Source organism: Gambusia affinis, linkage group LG07, assembly GCF_019740435.1.
Source record: "Gambusia affinis linkage group LG07, SWU_Gaff_1.0, whole genome shotgun sequence".
In the NCBI taxonomy this organism is placed as follows: Eukaryota; Metazoa; Chordata; class Actinopteri; order Cyprinodontiformes; family Poeciliidae; genus Gambusia; species Gambusia affinis.
Window position 1 is genome coordinate 11,983,223 of NC_057874.1, and position 25,820 is coordinate 12,009,042.

The 25,820-nt window shown below is 39.5% G+C and overlaps 2 protein-coding genes across 6 annotated transcripts; both read right to left on the reverse strand.

Moving 5' to 3' along the window:
• Nucleotides 1-38: 38 nt before the first annotated feature.
• On the reverse strand, nt 39-4,622 carry rft1 (RFT1 homolog). Its single transcript, XM_044123382.1, has 10 exons — nt 4,377-4,622; nt 4,217-4,302; nt 4,009-4,131; nt 2,691-2,982; nt 2,341-2,475; nt 1,993-2,253; nt 1,775-1,919; nt 1,586-1,691; nt 1,251-1,500; nt 39-915 (listed from the first exon to the last, which is right to left on the reverse strand). The coding sequence occupies exons 1-10, from the start codon at nt 4,437-4,439 to the stop codon at nt 751-753; spliced, it is 1,626 nt and encodes a 541-aa protein (XP_043979317.1). The 5' UTR covers nt 4,440-4,622; the 3' UTR covers nt 39-750.
• Nucleotides 4,623-5,296: 674 nt separating this feature from the next.
• Nucleotides 5,297-24,230, reverse strand: prkcda (protein kinase C, delta a). 5 transcript variants are annotated; one of them, XM_044123376.1, is made up of 18 exons: nt 24,125-24,230; nt 20,065-20,194; nt 19,733-19,932; nt 19,586-19,652; nt 18,377-18,533; nt 17,938-17,969; nt 17,727-17,812; nt 16,279-16,408; nt 16,096-16,196; nt 15,159-15,252; nt 14,886-15,016; nt 14,589-14,762; nt 14,412-14,503; nt 9,855-9,917; nt 7,677-7,815; nt 7,377-7,565; nt 6,525-6,653; nt 5,297-6,394 (listed from the first exon to the last, which is right to left on the reverse strand). In XM_044123376.1, the coding sequence occupies exons 2-18, from the start codon at nt 20,171-20,173 to the stop codon at nt 6,236-6,238; spliced, it is 2,052 nt and encodes a 683-aa protein (XP_043979311.1). In that variant the 5' UTR covers nt 20,174-20,194; nt 24,125-24,230; the 3' UTR covers nt 5,297-6,235. The 5 variants fall into 5 exon arrangements, with proteins under 5 accessions (XP_043979311.1, XP_043979314.1, XP_043979310.1 ...); XM_044123379.1 differs by lacking the exon at nt 24,125-24,230 and adding an exon at nt 23,847-24,072; XM_044123375.1 differs by lacking the exon at nt 24,125-24,230 and adding an exon at nt 23,708-23,746.
• Between the last annotated feature and the right edge of the window lie 1,590 nt (nt 24,231-25,820).

The window sequence follows — 25,820 nt, forward strand, 5'->3', positions numbered from 1 at the left end:
TGGTTTTGTGTGATGATGGGTCTCTTTCCCACAAAGTCCCAGATAAAGCAAATGCTGCCAATAACTTTACTTTCTCTTCCTAACCAAAGAAAACTTTCTCTGTGGCTCGTCCTCTTCTAGTGACGCTTCTGTCACGGACACCGGATAAAATTGAGCCATTGCAGCACATTTCCATTTCTTTTCACACTAGCTGACTCAGTTCAATTTTAAAAAATGAACTGAATTTGACTCTATGGTTTATAGCTAAAATTAAAATGTTACTGGTTCCGATTTTGACTGGACTAAACAGGGTTGGTTAGAATTTAAATGGATTCTGTGTACAACAGTTTGGATTAGAGCTTGTAAATCTTGACATGAAATTATAGATTATGCTACTGGCTCTAAAGAAATAAACCAAACTAAATTCAATAAGCACTGAAATTGTTAGATTTTTGGTTTGTTCGTTTAACTTAACACTTCATACATTTATAACCATGTAGTGCAAAAAAAAAAAGGTTGGTAACAAAAAAAAACCTGCATTCTTCAAGTACATTCATGTTTTCCATTCAGACTTAGATCCTGAAACAGAAATAACATTTGGCAAATATTCAACACAGGAATGTTAGAGTAAAAACATGCGAGGTCCAATTTAAAAATATATCCCCCCTCTGTTTGACAGGCAGCAACTGTTATTTAGTTGATAATCTGCTTGTCGATGTAAAAATATTTTCATTCCTCAGCAGCAGCAGCAGCAGTCTTTGGTGTGGTTGGCTAGGTGTGTTTCTTTCTGTAGTGAGGCAACAGCTGAGTCCTCACAAACTGCATCAGCTGAGTCTCAGTGAGAAGAAGAGCCAGCAGGACGAAGAGCAGACAAACTCCTCCAACGCCGATATGGACCATCCTGAACAGCCAGCCGCCGTCGCAGCAGAAAATGGCCTGATTATGGAGAATCAAGAAGCCGAATTTACAGAAATTAAAGCCTTTCATTGTCTTGGAAAAATATTTATTCACCTTGAGTTTTATCACACTGTCACATTTCAACCACGAACTTCAACAGAGTGAAATAGTTTCATCTTTATGTGGAATACCTATTTCAAATCCTTTTCAGTTATCACGTGAAATATGTTTGTGTGTTTCCACTGCATAGAACCCCAGTGAAATGCATTAAAGTTTGTGGTTGTAATGTGAAAAAAGATATTGAACACACTCTAAAAGTATAGAAATATCTCTGAATATAAACACATTATGAGATAAAGCCTTTTCTTTAGTACCTCAGAACCTGCAGTTACGCCTGCGCTGATAATGAGAACCACCAGCAGGAGCGGGGAAGGCAAAAGGCCTCGCAGCGGTTTCCACCGACTGGACTGGAAGTAGCGGTGAATGTAGAGCAGGCTGTGGGAAATGCGCAGGGCCATGTTCAGGCAGTTAGCCAGGATGAAGCCGATGCTACCGGCCCACCATGTCAGCATGTAGGACAGCAGGAGGAAGGAGATGGACAGAGCCAGCATGACCAGGTTATACCTGAGGATCAAACTCAAGCCGCGTTAGATTAAGAGACTTGAGGTCATGTGAGAACTATCAGCGTCTGTTTTGTCTCTATTCTTACTTGTCGACTTCCTGTTGGCTCATGGCAGCAAACACAAAGCACTCCGTCACTCCGTTCACAGCCAGGAGGAGAACATAGCAGCTGTAGCACCGCAGCAAACCGGGACCTTTAAGGAAATCAATGGCTCGTCACTAAGATCAGAAGATAATCACGTATTCAGTTTTTAAGCTTTGTTTGTAGCACACGTACCTGATCCACTGCTTAACAGGGCACCGCCGTACAGATCCAGAGCCAGGTGAGAGTATGCATATCCAAACACGGAGATGATTAGTCCAATTACCAGCACCAGCTTCAGCAAACACTCCAGGACCTCTGCTGCAATCGCCACATCTTCCTGTGTGGAAAACCACAACATTAAGAGCGAAAAGCAAAGATGACCGCCTCGTGGGGCTTTTGTTCGTTCACACCTTTTTCTGACTTTCCACATCGCGTCCCCTCTCTAACACTTTGGCAAAGAAGATGTAGAAGCTCTCCTCGATGGGCAGGAAGATGAAGCGTGCCACCATGGAGCCCAGGTTGTTGACGATGTCGTAGATGCCCTGGTCTCCGAAGCTGAGGACGTTCAGGAAGGTCATGACGTAGCGCTCTCCCTCTGTCAGGATCTGCTTCAGGAACGACTGCTTAAAGAAGCTCCAAGTGAGCCGGGCCACAGTCCAATCTACCAGCGGCTGCAAATACAGCAGATGGTCGGGATGGTACGGTAGGATTTTATTTAAACACTATATAATCATGAAGCCGATGGAGAGGTGAACAACCTCTCCGTCAGCTCTGCTTGGCAGTAGATCTCTGATATGCTGCAGAGGGAAGGTCTTCTTTGCTGCTTCTTTGGAGCCCAAGAAACGAATGAAGTAGACGACGTAGCACAACACCAGAAATCCAGTGTACACCAACTAAAAAAAAAAAAAAGTACAAATAATTACAACCACAAACTTCAATGTGTTTAAGTGAAACTTTAAGCTAAAGAAATTTTATTTTACAAATAAAAATCGAAAAAGTGTGGAGAACATTTGGATCCCCAACATGGACTACGATCCATCAAGTCTACACTGAAGATTGTGATTTGTAGGTATTGTATTTATGGGGAGAATTTCCACTTGTGTCTTACCTGGCCAGCAGAGAAGATGTAAAGACCCCAATCGGGGGCAAACACCACCAGCACCACAGTGACGCTGCACTTGGCGATCATAGCCAAGCTCTCAGCGATCACTTTGAGTTGGACGAGCATGTGCGCTTGAGCCAAGACCCAGAGGGGCTCAGCCAGGAGCTCCTGCACTCCCGAGAGGGCAAAGAGCACCACAGCAGGGCCGTAGTCAGGCACCGTCTGGGGATCTGGGACCTCCAGGAGCCACAGCCACACACATCCGAGAAGGGTGGCCCATAACACACCAAGAGGCACTCTGAAAAATGACAAACACAAATCTGCTTGGGAATGGATGGATGGATGATTGGATATCTGACAAATGAGGAATTGAAAATGTACAGGTCGATTTCTTCTATTTAGCACAAAATTATGTGGAAACTTCACACTGGAGTCCAAGCAATGTGGATTCTGTTCCTTTTCTCTCTTCCTCCTTAATTTTCAAATTAAATAACTAATGTACTTTCAAATGAAAAGAACACTTTAGACCAGGGGTATGTAACCTCTACGGTTCAAAGAGCCACTTTTACCCTTAGTGCAGCTAAGAAAGAAAAAACTTTAGAGCCACACATGTTAAATGACAAAGTCCCGTTTTTGATGAATATCTTCTATAGAAGGTTTGTAATTGTTTTTAAAGAGAGAACATTTTATTTTTATTCTTAGGATTTAAAATAAAATCCAAACTGTTTTCTATAAGACATTATTTGTGAACAATTCTAGATTTAAATAAACATAGTTTCAAAACGGATGATAACAAAAGTATACTATAGAAAATGCAAAACTGTGTGTTATTATTTGGAATTTGATGCTTAGAAACATTAGTTGTTTTTTTCCAGATCTTATCCAGAGTTATAAAGAGCTATTGTGTGAAATCCAAAGAACCATTTACGGCTCTGGAGCCACAGGTTGTAGACGCCTGCTTTATCCCTTTTCATTCTTAGTCCAGGCAAAAGAATCTCAATATTATCTCTGGTTTACACAAGGAAAGTAACTCATGTTGATGAGCTTGATCTATAATTTAGACTTTTCAGTAATCTTCACAGTAGTCTCATTAATGCAATTATTGCTGCTCTTACCAACACACTTTTTCCCTCTACTCAACTTTCCATTGCTATGGCTGGATCCAGCACAAAGTGAATACTGTCTAGTGTAAAAATGAATAAATTAGCATAAATCAGGTGTAATTGATCCATATAATGCATCACATTCACCTTTTGAGTTAAATTATGGAAATAATTTTACTTCACAACGACACTCGAACCTACTGAGATTAATTGTGACTCACGTCAGCCATAACAGGTTGATGACTTGTCTCCAGCTGCGGCTTGTCCCTGATTCTGCACTCAGACAGGCTCTCCTGAAAGCCTCTCTGGATAAAAACACTAACGTAGAATATAGCAACGTGAGCCTGAATGTTGGAGACACGAAGGAGAAGCACAGGTCACAACGGCAGGTGAACAGAGAAACTCGCCTCCTCCAGCTGTTCTCCTTACCTGACGTTCACCACGCCGATCAGCTCCTTGGAGACGAACCGCAGCGTGAAGGCGTTCAGGAGGAAGGTGAGGACACGGAACATCACCTAGGAAACAGGAAGGTTTAAAACAAAACCTACATGTTTTGTGCCACACAGAACAATGGGAAGTGTTTATTCACCTGCAGCAACACGTTATACGACGCCAAAGTGGACGCATTTTCCAAGACGTCCTGCGTGCTCATTTTGGACCCTCTATAAAGTTCGGTTCGGGCGTCAAAGAGGAACCCGCTGCTTTTTAAATCGGGCAAACATCGTAGAGTCGCTACTTAGAACAGGTCCTGCAAGTCGAACAGTGGAACACGCACTTCCGTACACATTGTACGTGATTACGTGGCGCGGTGACGTCAAAAAATGTTCGATTTCCATTGGTAGCGCTAGAGGGCGTAGCTCTCCCTTTTATAATGAAAACAGTGCCTCTCTGTTAGAGAAAATGTGGCATTTGTGCAGAGGTGGATAGAGTTGCCAAACGTTGCTCTATTTCTACCGTTCTCTTTCCATTTCCAGATGGCAGATTGAGCAGAGCTCTGTGATATTGGGTTATTACTAAATCATGTTTTAAACTTCTCCACTACTTTCTCCCTCTTCCTTGGTCTGATGTTGCTTTTTTCACTAATGTTCTCTTAACAAATCCGAGTCCTTCACAGAACAGCTAGATTTAGACTGGGAATAAATTACACACATGTGGACTGTATTTAAGAACTATTGAATTAATTAATTTTATTTTGATATGTTAAATCAGAATGGAACACAATCGCATGGCACTACTTTCAAGGTTGTATTTGTACAAATGAAATTATCATTAATTACTGCTGTGGTCTACTTTGTGTCTATCACATAAAAACCTAATAAAATACACTGAGGTCTGTGATTATAATATGATCAAATGTGGAAAAGCTGAAGGAGCGCTGCATTTAGGGATCCATTTAATAGGCTCATCTTGAAATGAATGTTAAAAATACAAAATGAAGATTAAAAAAACAAAATTAAATAAAATGAATGTGATCAGACTATAAAGTAGAAGCATGTATAACAAACATAATCCAACCCATGTAATCTTTTAATAAGAATGCTTTGTACCATAGATTAGATGTACATAAACCTAAGAGCTTCATTATTACAAACAAAAAAAGAAGCAGTCTTGGGAGCTGATGTTTTGCTTTTTAAATCAGATGTAAATATGGAGATAGTAAAAAAAATAAAATAAAATTACATCATTACCGAACCAATATACATGATACAGCAATATACATCTAAAATATCTATATACAGCAATTCAGTGATGTTCTGCTCCCTAACTACATTCAGATAACAATTATTAAACTCTCTTTAGTCATAACTTTACCAAATTCACCACCGTCTATAGACAGTAGCGTTCTGTACAGCAACGGGTGGCTGATTGCGTTTAAATTCGATCTCTTCATCTTCAACAATCAACACAACCACGGCTGAATCTTAAGTCAAAAGCAAGAGTCCAGAGGTTTCTGAAAGATAACGTTCCTTATTGATCTACAGTTTGAAAACAGACATGTTATTGTTCTGAGTCATACACATGCACTCACCTGATTTACACAATTAATCTACAACAGTACAGTTTACACGCGACGCCTTTTCCTCCCTTCACTATTTACCATCTCCAGTTACAGTCAGCTGCGTGTGATGAAGGAAACAAAAAGGCTGCAGATGGTAGCATTGACGTTGCATGGAGTCAAAGTATTTTCAGCCTCCCACCATGTTCTTATTACTCATACAGGCTTTCACAGCCACAACCAATAATAAGCATGCACACAAATGCAATAACATCAATATATACAGTACAGGCATTATTTTCTATATGTACCAACAGAGAATAGTTTGCACCCGAAATGAAAGTTACATAAATACTGATTTGTTTGAGGAACACCTCATTTGTCTGAAAGTAGGAGAAATGTCCCTTGAACAACAGGAGAAACTCCTCAGTCAGGCTAGAACTAAAAACCAATCACTTCTCTAGAAGGTGCTCCATTTTGGGGTTTATGAACGAAAAGCCAGCAAACGCAGTCTGGTCCATGGAGTCTATGAAGTTCTTGTCGCTATAAGAAAGCCGCGCTTTCTCATTGAGGAACTCCCGATCGAAGTTACTGCAGTCATTTGGAGCTTTCTGGAAATGAGAAGAAAACAAATCTCAGAGAAACTAAAAGAGAGTGATCATCATTAGACGACAGCACAGGGTCTGTGGTTTATAATGTCTTTCCTCTGGGGAAAAAAAAAAGAAGAAGCATGAAACACACCACTTTGGGTTTGAAGGGAGGTTCAACTTCTCTCCTCACCAGGGCCTGCCAGTTAATGCTCTTGAAGAAGGAGTGCGACTGAGGCGATCCCACAATTCCTAGCCTGCAGGAGGGGTCTCTTTCAAACAACTGCATGGAGGGGGGGAAAAAAGTTTGAAAGATTAAATGAGGACATGACACGTCTGCCCTCCAGTTTTAATAAAATTAGCATAATTATCGACAAAGACACAAAGTCTTAGCGAGTATTTTGGTCTAGCATCTAGTGCAAATATCTTAGAACACCTGAAATAAGAAAAAACATCTCAAAAGTAACTCTTCAGTATGATGTAGGAGCTTGTTGTAAGCCAATAATTCCTTAATACTGATGAAAAAGTACTAGTTCGACCAGCACAGTACTTCACTTATAAAATGGGAAAATTGTCTTGTGAAAAGTGAAATAATCTGAGGTAATAATATGAGACTCTAATGTTTTGGGGGTTTCATTATCTGCAAGGCATAATAATAATAAAAATGACAAGAAACTAAGGGTTGAAATATTTCACTCCACTTGTAAAGAATCTAAAAAAATATTAAACCTTTTACTATTTTTCTTTCTTTTTTCCCTCATGAGGACCTAGTCGTGTCTTTAACCAAGCGGATGATGATGATATATTGACATTTTTTCGCTGTACCTTTATAGTACAAGACATCTGAATACAAGAGTATTAAAAAGGATATGTTCTATGAGTCAAAACCTGCAACACTGATGCACTAAACGCAATTTGACATGGCTAGCTAATCTTTCAAAGCTTATTCACAGTTGCTAGTAATCTGCATCTCTTGTTGACTTAAAATGAGTATTGCGATACGAACCCGTTCAAGCAAGTCTTTGGCGTCCTTGCTGATCCAGCGAGGATAGTGAGGCGTGTCCACGCGGATTGACTCAAACAGCTCATCCTCGTCATCGCCGTGAAAAGGCGACTGGCCGATCAGCATCTCGTACAGCAGCACCCCAAACGACCACCAGTCCACTGAGAACGAGTACTTCTGCCCCAGCAGGATCTGGGTTGAAACAGAAAGCGTTCAGTCTGAAACATTTTGAACAAACCGAGTCCGTTTCCAACGAAAATCTTTCAGAACAAGGGGACAGCTTGTAAGAGCGATCTGATTTACCTCTGGAGCAATGTAGTCGGGGGTACCACAAAACGTTGTGGCCCGATTCTCCCCGAACACGTTCTCTTTGCACATACCAAAGTCAGCGATCTTTATGTGGCCCTCGTGATCCAGCATGACATTGTCTAATTTAAGATCTCTGAAAAATTTAAAACAAAGAAGATTAGGATTAAATGAGATAAACCACTGTCTGTTTCCAGTTACTATGTGCAATTATTTTGAATGGAGTTAAGGTTTATCACGTAATGAACCTTGAAAAATGATTTGACATTAATGCTAATTTAATAATCTGAGCTGATTTATTACTACGTAATTGAGTCCGCTCCTGCTTTCAAATAATGTTTGTACAGTCTAATGTTACATTTAATGCTAAATATTACATAGTTTTTTCCTATTCGATCATTATTTCAACTCACAGAACTTTATGGTGGGTTGTTGTTTTTTTGGCAAGTGGAACATTTGATAAACAGTTAAAACAAGCATTTATTATGCTTTTCATGTGTGGTTACTCAGATTAATTTGAGTAATTCAGTTCATTTTCTTCCTTTGATCTTATTTCATTTCAAACATGTAAAATGTCGGAAAAAAAATCAAGATAAATGAGAAAATACAACAATAAAAACACAATTACCATCAAACATAAAAAAACCTTTCATATCTAGAACAAAAGGGAGTAGGAAGAAGCAGAAGCTTATTAAATCCCAATTGTCTCAGACAAATATGTTCCACATCACACATCTAATTTTTACTAACTGTCCCATTAAAAAGTGAAATTCATACATATTATAGTTTCTCCCCACACAGACTAATATATTTCAACTATTCATATTGATGATTGTGACTGATATAAGCAATAAAAACCAGAGTTAAACTTCTCAGAAAATCTGATTACATAAGATCAATTAAAAAAAAAAAAATGTGTTAAATACAGAAAGAACAGAAAAGTGCGTCCATGTCTTGTACTGTAAATGCACTCAATATTTGTCTGGGCTCTCTGGGTTTTCATGCAACGTGGCATGAAGGCAATGAAATGCAGCTTTTGTTTTTCATCTGAAAGCAGCACTTTGCATAGTGAGCAGAAGCCCAGTCCCTTTTATCTCGGTCCAGCTAAGATGTTTCAGTTTCAGAAAAGGCTTAAAACAAGGAATTTGATACTTGAAGCCCCGGTCTTAGATTATACTGTGTGGCTGCTCTTGAAGCACCAACTCCAGCTGCAGTTCATGCCTTCTGTACTCCAATCATTTCAAGGTTATACCTGCTGCTTGTGCACCTCTTTCTAACACTCTTTTTCCTTCCACTCAATTTTCCTTTAATGTGCCTGGATACAGCACAGAGTGAAAAAAAAAAAACAGCTTCTTTAGCAATAACCCTTTTTGGATTGCCCTTTTTGTGGAAAGAGTCAGAGATGGTCAACTGTGAAATCATGTGGGTCAAAACATTTCTGAATTAAAATCTCCCTTTTTATTAATGTCATCATAATATCACAGAAGCTGCTGAGTTTGAGGTTCTAACACTTCGTAGAAGTGTTTTTATGGGGTTTTTTTTCTGTGATTGTATTTCATACAGTTATGATGTACTGATGAAGTTTTGTATTCTTGGATTATATTCAATGTTTTTTCTATATTATTTGGGTGGAACCCTTCTGAAGCCAATTAGGCTTTTATCGCTTCCTGAACTGTCATTTTCTTAATATCTTTGTTCTGTAGCTCTAGTACAGCAAAATATGCTAAAACAAAGCAATAATCATGAACAACAACATAAAAAAACGTAACATAATCACTCTGGTATTGAATTATATGTATATATTAAAATGCATCTTTATGTATTCTGTAGTTTCTCAAATCCGTTTATGATACCACAGTTGCATGCTGGTTCACTAATTCTCCTCAACATGCTTTCTGAGCGTGCAGTTTTGCAGTCACAGTTTTCCTAACAGTCTTTACTCGTGACTGCTTTACCACACAATGGTATTTAAACTTTCTCGACAAAGAAATGTGTGGGATTACCTAACCGAGCAGATTTTTTGAACTTTCAGTTCATTTCCACTCACAAACAACCAGCAGCTTGGCAGTAATGGTGTTAATAGACAAAAGAAATGTGTGTAAAGGGAAGGAAAATAATGTCTGTAAGTGTGTGTTGTTAAATGAGACTAAGTGTGACACATGTTTTTGTTCTGACCTGTAGATGATTCCTTTGGAGTGCAGGAACTGAAGACCACAAACGATCTCAGCAGAGTAGAACCTGAGGGAGACGGCCAGAAATCAGTGACTCGTTTCAGATGGAAAATTGCAGCCCGGCGCCGTGGTTGCCTCAGCGCGGAGCTGACAGCTGAACACCGCACTTGTTTCAGCGCGGACCTGAATTATTCAGGAGGACATTTGTTTGGTGTAGAAGACAAGTGACTAACACTCTCATAATGTGAAACCCAAGAGCTTGTGTGAGCTGAAAGATTAGCCTATCGCTGACTTGCTTCTCCTACCGAGTGACAGGTGGAACAATTCATCAGCGAGAGCAATCGATAGACTGCTCCACCTCCTGCTCGCCCGCCGCAAAGGATCCACTGACAGGAGCCAAGCAAGATGTGTGCTTATATAGCTGCTTAATGTCTCTCTTAACAGTGGTGATGAAAATGATCTCGTAGCTCCAGTACAACAATAATCTCATCAGGTAAATAAAAAAGACCTCACCATGAACAGAAACCTAAACTAGGATCTGGAGAGCAGTCCAGATTGTGTGCTTAAGCTTCTGCGTTGCGAACGTCGTGAAAATGCTGGAGCAGACTCTCGTTTGCAGTTTAACAGGCCAAGAGTTTGTACAGAGAGAACCGGTTTTATGTTGGTAAAAGAGGTCGTTTGAAACTCTAAAGAAAAAAGTGTTGCATAAGCAAATGCAACAGATAACTGCACAACTCTCCATTTGACTGTGACTGCATGTACACAAAATAAAAATAAACAAACTAAGAGAGTCTTTGTGCCAAATTTATGTGAAATATCTGCATACTCCGCCGCACGTGTCATGCAAATACTCCGTGGTACGGGAAGCTGTGTGGAAACAGGAAAACGTATACAGAAGTTGAGTGTAGAAATGGTTCTCGTTTAGGCTGTGCGTCTCGGACAACTTGCAGACCACTAAAAACAGGATGTGTATATTGTGTCACAGTGACAAGAAAGAGCCTTTTTTAGGACTAAAGGAGTTTCAAATTCAACTCAAACAAGATTACAGCTCCACACTAGAAAAAAAGTTGCAAAGTACATAGAAAAACTTTAAAAAGGCACCAGTTTTTTTTATTTTTATTTACTGCCACATTTGTGTTTTTGGCAACACAGTCCCAAATACAGACATTTTGTGCAATTTCATTCTCCACAACTTTAGGAGGTAAACCTGTGCAAGTCTTTGTTTGCACATATAGAGGCTCATCCAACCAAATGCAGAAACACAATAAATTTAGGCATTTAGACATGAAGAAGACAACGTGACAGAGTTCAAACCGAGTATCAGAATGAAGAACAAAGACGATTCAGGTGACTTTTAATGTGGTATGATGGTTGTTGCCAGTGGGGCTGGTTGAGGAGTTCAGAAACTGAGGATCTGCTGGGATTTTCATTCGCAGTAATTGTTCTGTTCTACTGTAAAAGGTCTGAATAAATTTAGATGTGGTTGTCTGTGAAAAAGCATGATTTGTTTATCTCAAAGTGTGATAAGGAGATTGTTAAAGGTGATACAATGGTAACCGTGGCTCAAAAACCATTCTGGCACCAAGTTATCCTGAACACCAGCTCTAAGCAAAGAGCAGCTGTCAGTCCTGTCAGTTCAGACCAGAAAAACAGAGGAAACAATCCACACAGCCTCACTGAAATTCAACATCAGATTGAAAAGCATTGTCTGGGCCGATGAAACTCGACTTCAGTGGCAACAAAAAAAAGTGGTCGATGTATGTATTTGTACCATCTAGATGATTAAGCTATACCAAAAATAATGTTTTCAGAACATTGAGAGAAATGCTGAAGATTGTGGTCATCACAAAACATCTGAAACAAACCGATAAGACAGAGGACCTCCAACTTGTCAGCAAAGTTGACAAAACTATTCTAAATATGATGAGTCAAAAAGATTTAAATTAGGGTTAGCAACTCTTCCTCTACAGGTTGATATAAACGAACTATTCAAAGAAAACCTTCCAAATTCCTTGAATAAACTAGGGTGCTAAACTAGAGGGACAGAGACATGGGCTGGTTCCAGGAACCAGACGGTTGGTGACACCGTTACTCACCGACACTAGTTTTAAGACTAGCTGACAAATGTCTGCAGAGGAGCTCGTGTGAGGAAAAAGCACGATGTGTTGATCTCAAAGTGTGATAAGCAGACTGTTAAAGGTGATACGATGGCAACAGTAGCTGTGCGAGTGAGCAAGAGTTTCAGCAGAGAGCGTGAAAGTTGAGCTTCTCTGTTACGGAACAGGGTGGGTTTGAAAATGATTACAGCCTTTTGGGAAATTCAAACTTAAGCTAAGTGAGAAAACACAAACACAGTTGTTTTATAAAGATACTGCGAACTTACTAATTATTTCATCTTAGTTGAACAGATCTTAGTATTTTAACCCTGCCAGACTGAACGTAGCAGCGGCGACGATCCAGCCAAAGTTGCAGTACCGTAATTCCGCCACACTTTGCGCTATCTGAAAAATTCCAACGATTTCTGAAAGGGGAGACGTTGCGCTTTCCAGCCAATCTTGGATTATTACGGTAATTTCACCACCGCCGTAGCAGCGAGTGAAGTTAATCTGAGGAGCAAAATTTTAATAGACAGTAAATTGGGAAAATAACTTGCTTGATATTAAAAGTTCCAGTTGTTATGGATAAATGGGCAAATCTATTTACTCACAGGACATTTAAAGAACTGCGTACAATTAAAATAAGCAAAAACATCCAGGCGGACATTTGAAACATAGGGCTAAATGTAGCTCATATCTTTTTTTATAAATCATTGTTCTTGGAGAGAAATTCAATTATTTGTGGGATCACACGCCAAATACTACCCATAGTTCTTATATAATTATTAGAATAAAGGTTTTTAATCTTTTTAGGAAAAACAGACAACATACAAACAAACCTGATTGGCAAAATAAAGTAAAACTGAAGAATCACAGCATTTTTAAACAAAATAATGCAAAACACAACACGGCGATGAAGCCGACTCTGCCCATCTCTTGAGGGATCAAATATCCAACATTTGGCAGGAGGATTAAACAGCTGACGACACAAGATTAGAGTTTCATGTTTACAAAGTACAGTCTTGCTCATGTCCAAGACACAACTACTGGTTTAACTACAGCTGATGTAACTGGGACACCAGTCACTCTATGCAGTAACCTCAGCAGAGACTTGGGCTCCTCTTGGGGAATCCCAAAGCGTTCTCAGGCCAACCGAGAGGAGGCATCCAAACTGGAAGGCCGAGCAACTCAACTGGCTCCCCTCGGTGAGGAGGAGCAGCAGCTCTACTCTGACTCCCTCCTGGATGACAGAGATTCTTACCTCATTTGTAAGCAGGAAACTTGTGCAACAACAATCTCATTCTTTTGGTCACCAAGGCAGTACATTGCAAAACCACCTTGTGTGAAAATTACAGCTGAAAGTCTTAAGTCATCTCCCTAGCAGCTTTGAACATCGAGAGGCTGGCATATTTTCTACTTTCCGTCTTTGCAAAATTGCTAAAGCTCAGCCATATTTCATATAGAGCAACTTTTCAATTTCTTCCACAGAGTCCCAGATGGATCCAGGTGTGGATTCTGACTGAACACATCAAAATGCTTTCACTTAAACTGCACTGTGTAGTTGGAACAGAAGCGCCCAAAGTTGGTCCTCGAGGGCCGGCATCCTGCATGCTTTAGTTCTCTCCCTGGTTTAGCACACCTGCATCAAATGATGGCTCATTAGAAGGCCTAAGAAGAACATTAATTTACTGAGGAGGTTGTTACTACCACCAGGGAAAGAACTAAAACATCCAGGATACCAGCCCTCAAGGACCGACTTTGGACACCCCTGAATTAGAGCCATTGTCCTGCTGGAAGGTGAACAGAGAGTGCTGCAGTCTCCAGCAGTTTTTCTTCCAATGTTGCCCTTCATTTACCTCTGATCAGCTTCTCTGGCCTTTCTGAAGAAAACCATGCCTTAAGCATTCAGACAAATTATTTGGTGTGTTCCTTGCATGCATAAAAATAGACGCCAAACTGTAAAATTTTTAATTAGTAAAATATAAACCAATATAAATCATGTACTGTTTTCCTTCCACTTAGTCCTTTGTGCTTTGTGTGTGGTACCTTTGAAAGCGACTGAAAATTTGCTTGGGAGAAATTCTTTCAAAAGTGAGACTTTTTGAAACTTAGTTAGTTGAAGTGCAGCCAAATGTTGAGCTTTTTCACACTTTCTATCACCAGCTTGCCTTTTTTTTTTTTTTCTGGAGGGATTCCCATAGTGTGATGAGAGGTGGGTGGCAGTAACTGATACCTCCCCACAAACACAACACTGCACAGTTTTTTCACTCTTTACTCCTTAGCTTTAGTTTCCTAATGAAAAGAAGCAGATGGATATGGACCAGCCTCCAGAGCACTATGTGCAAGAAAAGACCAACATGCAGCGAAGAAATGAGCATGTTCTCCTCTATTTAACCCACACTCTGATAATAAATGTGAGAACTTTTAAGGGTCAACATTAAGAAACGATGGCAGAAGTCACTTACGTTGCTCTGTTAAGATCGAAGCGTCCTTTTTCCTGGATGTGAAACATCAGATCACCTCCGTTCAGATACTCCATCACAAAGAACAGATGCTCCTGTGGAGAAGATCCAAATGGAGAATTGAGTGCAGCAAAGAAAAGAAAAATGGCTAAACGGCTCACAGTTGAGGAGAAGGATTACCTTGGTCTGGAAGGTGCAGTAGAGGTGGGTGAGGAAGGGGTTTTCCCAGGCTAAAGCCAAGACTCTCTTCTCTACCATCGTGCACTCCACATCATCATCCATTAGCACCACATCCTTCTTCAGAGCCTTTATGGCAAAATACTCTCCACGGCCCTTCAGCTCTGCAAGGAGGACCTAACAAAGGAGAAAACAGTAAATGCCAACATTTAGATAGGCGCCTGATGATTAATCAGTTTTATTATCAACTGTCTACAATCTACATTTTCCACTGCAAATAAAGCTGATAAGTGAGGGTACCTTGCCAAAGCTGCCTTTTCCTAACACCTTGTGGAAGACGAAGTTGTCGACATTGACGCGGGTCAGGTGGGTAAGACGAGACTGGGGTCTTTGGGCGGATCCTTCCCACAGTTTACCGTACGGAGACCCATCTAATATACAGAGAGCAACAAAAATAAATAAAAATAAAATAAAAAAAATCACAGACCTGCTTCAAAGTTGTTTCTTTCCATGTTTGGGGTCCATACAGAAATACGTTAAGTAGATGCAGATTACAGAAATGTGATTACTGACCGTTGATCTCAAGTCCAGCAAGTTTGTTTACTTCATCATATATTCCAATGTCACCAATATCAGGCAGGTTGGGATCCGAGCGACGAGTTGATTTCTGGTGGAAGACGGGGTAAAATAAATAAATAAATGTATAAGAACGGTTCATCATGCAGCTGTGATACGTCCACACACCGTTTGAGAGAGTCATTTCTTCACTTGTTAATGTTGCTGTTATGTTTCTCAAAAATAACGAGGATTTGTAAACTGTTCAGGTTAACAAGGTCTAGTGTCACATTTAAGGACTTTTTTTTGACAGCCTTGTTATCAGACAATCAATATCTTGACATTTTAAGGTCAAACTCTCCCCGTTCTTGGAGAAATGTGCAACCTTAAGACATGCTGGGCTGCTCGTAAAGATGTCTAAAAACCTTAGGTGGATCTTTTACTGGAGTAATATGTTGAGAAAACTAGGATTTTAAGTTTTATATTAGGGTAAAATAATTCCACATTTACATTTGTTTTTGATAAAGCCACTGCTGCCACAAATAATGGGGCCTCAAACATTTCCAATGTGTGTACCTAAGGCAAGCATGCATGTATTTTCGCATGCTTTCCTTTTTCTAAGTTGGAAGTTGAAAAGTATTTATTTATTCTTTGACAAAGGGAAACTGTTCAAAATGGGGGAAAACAAAAAACACGCCATTCAAAAAAAATCTAAAATAATTAGAAAATTTACAACTGTAAACATGGCTGGACAAAGACCAAAGTTTATGGTGCCATAATGCAGAATGATGTTATGCAAATGAGATTAAAAATGTATGTATTTTATGAAGTAAAACATCACAAAACAAATGGATAAGTAACCAAATATCTGCCTGTCCAAAATAAATCTAATTAGACACCATCCTTTGTTCTGATGGTGAGGACACCCGACTGGACCATTTATGACAAAACTCACCTGGCTAACTTGTGTCAATGCTTCAGCTAGAAGCTTCTGGTTGATCCCGCAAAGGTTGGCCACTTTGTCCTGACACTTGTGGTGAACATTCATGGCACAGTCTGTATGCACAGTCAAACAAGCCGGTCAAGCACAACAGCACACCACAAAGCTGCTTCCTGTTTAACCACCTCTGTGCTTTACCTTCACACTTCAGGCCCTGCTTGACCAGACCCCACAGCAAGCTCCCGCAGTGATCACAGAAAGTGGGGCTCATGTAGTTGTTGATCTTGAAACGGTGGGGCATGTCGATCTTAAAACGCTCCTTTTGGAACTGTGGGAATAAGGAGGATTTCTCTAAAGACTCGTAGTAATCTAATCCTGTGCAAACTGGAAACCTGCAATGTCATTTCTGGTTTGTGTGTTTCAATTTTATCAGATTTATCAGTCAAAAGTCTCGCCAGCCCCTGATGGAAAGTCCAACAGGCCTGTTCCTACTGCTGATTAAAGTAGTGTTGGATAATGTCCATTTGTCTCTCACTTGCACTTTAGTAATATTTATTAAACAGTTGTAGACAAACTAAGGCAATCATTATTACTGCAAAAAATAAACTTCACTAAACAAGAACAATCAAAAGCAATTTGTCTTGCACCATAAGGGCCAAGAAAACATTTGTGACCTTTTAACTTGTACATCTTACTTAAAACAGACTAACATTATTTTTCCAGGTGCATTTAGTTGAGTAACTCCATTTAAAAAGTAAAACTCACATTTAGAGTTAAGCAATGTATCAAATTGCTTCTGACCTGCAATATTGAGAAAGTGAGCAATAACACAAAGGAGTCCTTGTGATATTGCATGAATTATAATCATAATTATTTTTGTCTAGTTCAATGCACCATGATGCTTGAATTGCTAACAGATTGTCTGATCTAAAGCCCAGGAGAATCTGTGGAATGAGACTCAACGCAGAAGAGGCGAATGCCGCTTTTGATGCAACCTGGCCTTATTGTGTGCATTTACTGTACATGAACACACCTGTTGACAAGCAGTCATTACTCTATAAAATATGTATTTTATACAGTCTGAGAACCGGAATGTTATATTCCCATTAACTGAAAGCCAGTCCCATTATAATTCCCAGAAATGCATTACTTTCTGTCATGAATCTGTGAGCTTCAATTTTAAACTGAATTACTAAAATGAAGCAATAAGTAAAGTTTGCACTCTAATTTGACATACCCAGACATCTGTTCTTTTTTTTTTTTTTTTAAACAAAACATATTTACAAAGGCACCAAAAAAGAACCGTATCAAAATGATACGTTTGTCATACTTTAAATTTAAATGATCTCTTTTCAACATATAGACATTTTACACATCATGTGTCTGGAGACGCACGAAATGGTCTCACGCATTTGAAATGCAGCTCGCAAATCTTTGAACATTAGTGCTCATTGAAAGATCTTAACTGCATATAGATGGTAATAGCACTTACACTACATTAAGATCAATCTGAGGATTAAGATTAAAAGAAGATGTACAGAGAATAAAAGACAAAAAGTGAGAAAAGTGGGAAGTGGAAAACAAACTGGAGGCATATGGAGAACGCTCACATACAGGATGTGTTGCAAAAACAGTGGGTCACATACCACAGTATCCCGACTGTTGGCTGCAGTACCGGTGCATCTGCCTATGATTTTGTCTATGCATTTCTTATGGATGGCTGCATTGCATTCTGTAAGAAAAGCAACATTAAAGAATTTTACCCTTATGTGTCATATTGTAGTCACATTTCAATTATAGCACAAGACACAGATATTTTTGCTCTCTTCCTAAAATTAATTATTAATGTAAACTTACGTCTGCATTTATAGCCTTGCTTGTTGAGTCCCCTGTGGCAGAAAGTAAAAGTGAAATGAATGAACTCGTTTTCATATTTCTTTTTTGTTTCCTTTTCTATATAATGCCCAGTGTGGATTGAAACATCCTGATTTATTGGTAATATTCACTCTATAATCACTGAGAAATAAATGGAGACCGGACGTTGAAGAATTTATGAGAAGCCATTTGTCAGATTAAAAGATTTGGACTTGCATTCTAAGAAAAACAAGTGTTAAATAATTCAACAAGTGAGCAGAATGGAACCACTTATCAAGATGTAAATCTGGAGCATGTTCTCTTTAATGCTCTCTGCAATCTAGCACACAATCCATTTTTACTCTTACATTTTGTGTGTGGTCGCTGTTTGTTTGGTGACTCTAAGCAGTTTTCTAAAGACTGAAGTGTAAACTGGACTGACCAGACAAATTCTCTGCACACAGAGCAGAAAGTTGGCTGTCTGAAGAACGTGGCGATGAACTCGTGGTTCTTTATGAAGTGGATCTTCGCTTGCTTAATGGCTCCTCGTCTACGGTTCAGTGTAGGAGCTTCTTCCTCCTTCGCGGCGTGCTTACTCTCTTTAAAACAGAGAAACACCGTTCAGTCATTGCACAGCATGTGTAACCTCTGGCTCATTCTCAGGAGTACTATTGAACCCAACCCATGATCCAATCTACCCTGAGCAGCTTTCCTGTCCCTCCTGAGAAAAAGCATGACTCTTCCCCCACCATGCTTCTCCATAAGCAAGGTTTCCCCCAGAAAACTTGCTAAGCTCAGTGGCTGGGCGCTAGGGCAGTCACTCATCCAGCGGCATCCATCGTGGTTTTGAGTTCAAAAATGTTTAAAGTTGACAGACAATTTGAAAATATCACTTGACAATTATGTGTTATTAAAAGATTGGAAGATTAATACCTGAACACCAACTACAAAGTCTTAAAAAATGCAAACTTTGGAAATTAAAAAAAAATAAAATAAACAAACTTAAAAACAAGCAACTCTTAGTCTGGTGGCCTGCCAGGCTTATAAAACACCGGGGGGAAACCTTGATTACGAGGTTGTGTTCAGGGCGATGTGGAATGTCTGTAAAAAACAGATTTATGGAGTGATCAACTGGTCTATTAGTTTCCTCTTAACAGATTCACAAAACCTGAGCGCCTTTTGCCTGCTTCTTTGATTAATGCCATCACTACCTGACATGTCAGTTCAGACACTCAAGTCTTCTTTGGTTTTAGTTATGCAATATTCTTTCCAGCACTCTGTGATATGTTCAGAGTTGGGTGTTCAGCTTTTTCATAACCCAACCCTGCTTTACACTTCTACACAACTTTATTCCCAACCTGTCAGCTGTGTTCCTTAACTTTCATTTCCTCTAACTAACCTCAGAAACATTCACACAAAAAATCTAGATTAATGTTAAAATTACACTACACAGAGATGGACTGTTTTCCAAATAAGTGACTTCTGAATGACTGCAATTTGTTGCAGTGGGTTTTATTGGTTGGTCTCAGGCTGCATGACATCAAATCTCACTGGAACATATTGAGATTTGTGGTTTTGAAGAGACAAAATATGGAAAAGTTCAAGGGGTGTGAATGCTTTCTAGGGCTCTGTAATGTTTAAAGCTTTTTACCTGTATCCACATCCTCCAGAAAATACTGCACTGCCATCATCACTTTCCCTGATGGATGGAGATCCACCTGAACAAGGAACAAGGAACAGGTAAACAAAACCCCCTCATGTTTGTCCAAATTCGAGACGGGGACGTTTCATGTCCTACCCAGAACTCAGCTCGTCCGTTGGCTTTCTTGCAGCGCTCGGCGAGAACAGAGACGCCGACGGTAACCTCGGCTAGCGCCTCCTCCGCCGTCTTCATCAGCAGTATCTCAAGCACACGTCCCTCGTAGATGTGTGCGTCAAAGCTGGCTTTCCAAGCCGGGTACATGGTGGGCTTTCTCTGAACGAGCGTCTTACCTCGTTCTAAGAGGCGGACAGGAGCAGAGGCAGAGGAAATAATTCACGAGTTGGTCTTTTTGAACGTAAGAAATGAGAAAACCCGCAAGAAATGTTAAAAAGAAGTAGCCCAGTGAATGTAATCAAAGGTTGTCTCACCTGTAGTCAGAGCTTCCTTCAACTTGATTGCACAGAAAGGTTGACCAGGCAAAGGAGGCAGGACGCCCATATCGAACGAGTTGAAGGCAATCCTCAAGAAAGGAGCCATGGTGCCGAGTAGCAGGAGAACCTTCCACACACAGACACACAGTGGATTACAGTGGTGGCATTTCTCATTCAAACAACCATTTTAATCAAGACTTTGAATTTTTAAAGCATAAACATCACAATATTTTAGAACCACACGCAGCAGAGCAGATTTCTGGATAGTTCGTAAGAACAACATCACAGAAAAAGTAAGATAATCCTGCTTTCACAGCAGTTGGGAGTCTCTTCCTTTTCTGCTCCACTTGTATTCAAGCGACAATATTTAAAATGTTCTTTGTTTATGTTTTAAGAAACGAAACAAATATTGATTGAATTTTTTATGCGGAGTTCGATCGTGAGCTATTATCCAAGTTTGGTGTTGGTGAATTTCAAACCAAAACTACTTCTGGCTAGCGGTCACTTCCCTTTTTATACACAGAGCCATTAATAAAAAGTTCAGACAGAGTTTATTTTTTTAAATGGGAAATAATAGAGTTACAGTGTGCAAAAATTATCTTTACTTGATGAAAACAGTAAACCAGAAATTTGAAAAACCTTTTGGAAATAAATAAAAGCAATGAATTATATTGGTGGTGTATTAGATAAGGCTGCTCTCCTTGTTGTAAAAGGACAAAAAGGACATATGCTATTGGGGTTTTTTTTGTTTTTTTTTAATCCCCCTCAAAATACACATCCTGACAAACAATTATGTCATTTTCTGCATTAAGAGCACAACTTCCACAACAGCCAAACCAAAACCCATCTCGGTGTACGCAATGCAAAAACTAAATATCTGCTGATGCTATACGATCCTTTAGCATGGCCAGGCAGGTTTGCATAACTATTTGGGTAGTTCCACACCTCCACGTACAAACTGCACGAAGCATCAGCCAGCTCCTCTGCTGCGTTCTTATTTTGCTGTCAGAGAACAGTTTCAGCATTAAAGGCGTGTGCCTCCACTACAAAGACAAGAACAAGCCTCAACACGTTGCTAATCCAAAGCCAGGCATGCTGTGCTCCACATTCAGCCTAGACGTTATTCACAACCCTGAAAGCGCGCCGCCCACAGTGAGACTGCAAGAGACTGGAAAAGTAAGACCCTCCTCCGCCCCCACCCCGAATAAGACATAGAAAAACACACCAAGTCAAGAAAACAGTGTGCACTAAAGAGAAAGGTCCTGAACAGCAGAGTCGCTCACTGTTGTTGTTGTTGTCGGCTGTGATGTCAAGGGGTTTTTTGGAGTTAATCAATACGAAGCCCAACGTGTGATTGAGGGCAGGAGGGATTGACTGGTTTGTGTGCAGCTTCGATTTGTCCCATCTGTTAAGTTCACCACTCGCGTTACATGCAGCAGCATACAGTAAGCTTTGAACGTCCTGGTCAGAATCATAAAATACCTTTCTTTATGCAAAAATGTATGCGCAGCATGAAAAATGGCAGGTTTGGTGGAGCAGCAAATGCCTTTACGGTCACCACAGAAGAAGATATTCAGTTAGTCTCACACTTACAGATGGGGCCTAAAGGCTGCGTAATTCCAGATCAAAGAATGTACATCTGTGTATCTTGAAAGATTGCTCTTGCTTAAAATTGACAAAGTACAAAACTGGGTCTGGTTGAGACTTAAAAAGGAAAGAATTTGAAGTTGTACACAGTAAAGCAGTGAATATCCTTCCTTCTGCAGCTCTTCCTCATTTAGTATAAATACAGATTAATGGGTCCTGGAGGTTAAAGCTTGATAATTTTTAAAAAAACAACTAAGAAACTTTATGCAATCTTAAAATAACTACAATACTTAAAGATGTTGCAATGACTTAACATTATTAAACTCTAAACTGTTAAATTTGCACTGGATGCTTATTCACATGGGAAAAGGAGGCAGGAGTCAGTGCACCGCCAATAATCTTCCTGTGGGAAACGCAGACAGAGGGGGAACTTGTCTGATATAAAAATAAGTCAGAATGAAAACACACAAAATAACTGGCATATTTTTACTTTCTCTGCTTTGGTTTTCTGCTAGGAATGACCAGGAACACTTTAAAATCATAATTTTTACTACACTTATACATTTTAGCATCATTGGTGGAGAACCAACACCTACCTCCATTCATTCATCAGATTCTCAGTAAGCAATCTACCATCAATCAATCACTGCAAATATGATTATGGATTATAGGTTCATAAAAATCTAATTCACATTAATCAATGTGTTGTTGGGTTTTTTTCCTTCTTTTAAACTGGTGTTGCTTTAAGACAGTAGAAGTGCACTTTGATCTTGGCTTCAGCCTTCAAGAACAACTATTGCTAATCTAACTTCAGACTAAATAAAGACACTAACAGCAGCTATTCACCGCTGGTCAGATATTACAGTTTACAACTAAGCATGCACCAGCTGCTGCTCTCCACTTTTGATAAGGTTTTAAAGCCAATAAAAGTTGTACGTCATCCATACCCACATTTTGATTTCCTTTAAATGAGATGACCGACAAGCAGTGCAGTGCTGCCCCTCCCCAACCGTTGCTGTGCAGTGCTAGTCAAATGGTTGAAAGAAAACCTCTACAATTTACTTTTACCTACAGTAAACACTAACTTGATTGTTTGTAAATATTACCTTGTGAACAAAATACAGTTGGCAAAGAGCCGACTGCAGGTGAGCTATTTAACCCGCTAATGTTAACATGCTAACTGGCAAATAACAGAAGGGTGAAAAGGGCGTCTAAGAAATGTACCAATTTAAATATTTTTGCTCAAATCGATGTATGAAAAGACGTATGACAAAAATTATAGATACATTTTTTTAAAATCAAGAATAGCAGTAGGAGTAATCGTTTTCAATTTCAAATAAGCAAATATATTATGTGTCACATAATTTTTTTTAAAAAAGTTGTATATCTCTAAGTTGTGGTTAATTTTTTTTAACTCAAAGTTTTTCTACTCTGCAAACCGACAAGCTTACAGCGGAGCCTCACCACTTCAGAAATCCTGAACTAGTCTGACTTGTAACAGCGGCATCAGTAGCTTGGCTCTGACCAAGATAAATGGAGAGGAAAAAATCAACAAAACCTGAACAATGCTCCATTGTTCGGATGAAACTAGAACTTCTAGGTACTTTTCTTTCTTCTAATGACTCGAACATCAAAGTCCAGCAGCACTATTCTTAGAGGTGTGACAGGTACTTCTGAGAGCTTAATCGCAATTAACTAAATTTCAATCACGGGCTCTGAAGTGAGCAGCCAATCATTTCAGCCGGTGCATCTGAAGCTCGTGTTTATGCAACAACGGATGTGGTCGCTTGTCAGTTGGATGACAGATGTCATCTGCTGTCTGACTCAAACAGAACCCTACAGCCAGATTGTCCCCAGCGCAATCTTACAACCTCGTCCATGTTGTTCAGATCTGCTCCCGTCCCCTCTCCACGTTTGGATAATTAAATAACAAAATGAACTGCCACATATATGTCACGCTTTTTAAAGTATAATATATCCAACGAAAGGCTCCGATGGAACTGTTATTAGAGCTGATTTGAAAACTAGAGAGCGGTCTAGATGAGCACCTCACCTGTCGATACTGCTAGTTTTCCTTAGCTGACCCCGCAGCGCCATCGTTCAGCCTGATAGATCATTAAATCCGTCGCGACAATTCAGTTCATAAAAAGCAAGCGACAAGAACTACTTCACTTGTTTTAAAAAGTACCTACCGGCTAATTGCTTTGTTACAGATCTAAAATTGCTTTTACACACTGTTACTGTCATGTGGCGACGCCTTTTCATTTTAGGTAGACCGCACAGAAAAATGTCAACTTCAGCTCCCGCTACAAGTCAACGGTTACAGATTGTTCCTCAACAGATGAAAGGCGAAGAAGGAGAAAAGCCACCTATAAGAAGAAGTCTTTAAACCAGCTTTCATCAAACTGGAGGCTTAAGAGGCTCAAACTTTGAAAAAGTGATAATAAAAACAGAATAACAGTAGTCTCACCTCGTCCTACAAACTCAGCTGCGGCTCTTCTTCTCCACAGCCCGATGAAAGTTACTCTTTTCTTCCTCTCCTTTTTTCGCTCTGTGATTCTGTCTGTTGAGGAAGTGTGGCACAAGTATGGCAGGCCGATGTAGAATATAATTTGACCCCACAGCTCTGGAAAAAATTGAGACCACTTAAAATGATCGGTTTCTCTGACTTTACATTTTGTAGGTATATGTTTGAGTAAAGTGAACATTGTTATTTTATTCTATGAACTAGTGACAACATGCCTACGAAATTTATTATTTATTTGCAGAAAATTAGAAATTGCTAAAATAACAACAACAACAACAAAAAAGATGCAATGCTTTCAGACCTCAAATAATGCAAAGAAAACAAGTTCATAATAATTTAGAAAAAAAACAATACTGGTGTTTTAACTCAGGAAGAGTTCAGAAATCAATATTTGGTGGAATAACCAGGATGTTTTCAATGGGGTTCAGTGCAGAGATATATGTATGTATATGCCTACGAAATTGTAAGCATAAATTTATTATTAATGCTTACTATATATATATGTATTTCCACTGTCCTCAAAATTTTGGTATCACTTGCCACTTGCCAGAAAAATCTAAAAGAAATCCCCTGATTAAATGAGATTTTATATTACTGTGTGTATAAGACTCAATACAGTGCAAATCTTCATGAGAGCATGACAGGTTTCTTTTTTATTATTATTATTGTGGCTATTGCTGAGTCCCATATTCAAGGCGGCCATATTGCTTTGAGGCTTGAGTTGGTAGAAAAGCTGAACCAGAATGATAAATTCTAAATTTAAAATAGATTTAATCAACCTTTCAGTAAAACTAACACATTCTACCTCCATAGGGGGAACAAAAATAACAAAAAGGACCAGGCTTGGCATCAACCACCACCGAGTGATTACAGCAACTGGGAATGAGTATTTTAGATCACTGAGGAGGAATTTGACAGAATTGTTTTAATTAATTGTTTTCATTGCTTCCTTTGTGACCTCCTGGATGTGCTTTGAGTTTGGAAGGCCAGTCACTCAGGTTCTGTGTTTTTTCCATGGTGTGCTGGAAAAGCCTTAGAAACAGCTTTCTAACTCTTTAAAGAAGGATAGATGTCAACGCATTTCACTCCAGAGTTACACAATAAACACACAGCCAAGAATGCCCCATTATGGATCAGCTTGCGGGTTACCACCTTTAGGGGGATTTCCCTAAAGGGCTGCGATCTGTGTCTCAGTCCTCATGCATTCTCTTATTCTAGGACAGGCAGTGCTGTTTCACGCTCTCCTCAGAATGATAAAAGCTTTATCAGATTCTGCAGAATCTGATAAAGCTTCTGCCAGATCAAACAGATACAAAGACTTTGTATTTCTCTCTTCTGTGTTCACCCACAGATGAAACAGCTGTTTGCTTTGCTTTACACGGCGTTGCGCTTATTCTGGTTACAGGTTTATCCCTGTTGCCCAGTTGGATTGGAGGTGGGTCAATTTCAATGAACCATCCTGTGTTGGGATCTTTCAGTTGATCACAAGGTGAAATAAATCAGAAAAGATGAAGGAAATTCAAGTTGATTGGGGATGACCTGTTGCTTTTTGAGATCCTTCAGCTTACTTTGTGTTAAATTGCTTTAACACAATCAATTTAACAAGTTTTTCTTAAATTGATGTAACTCAAAGTAAAAT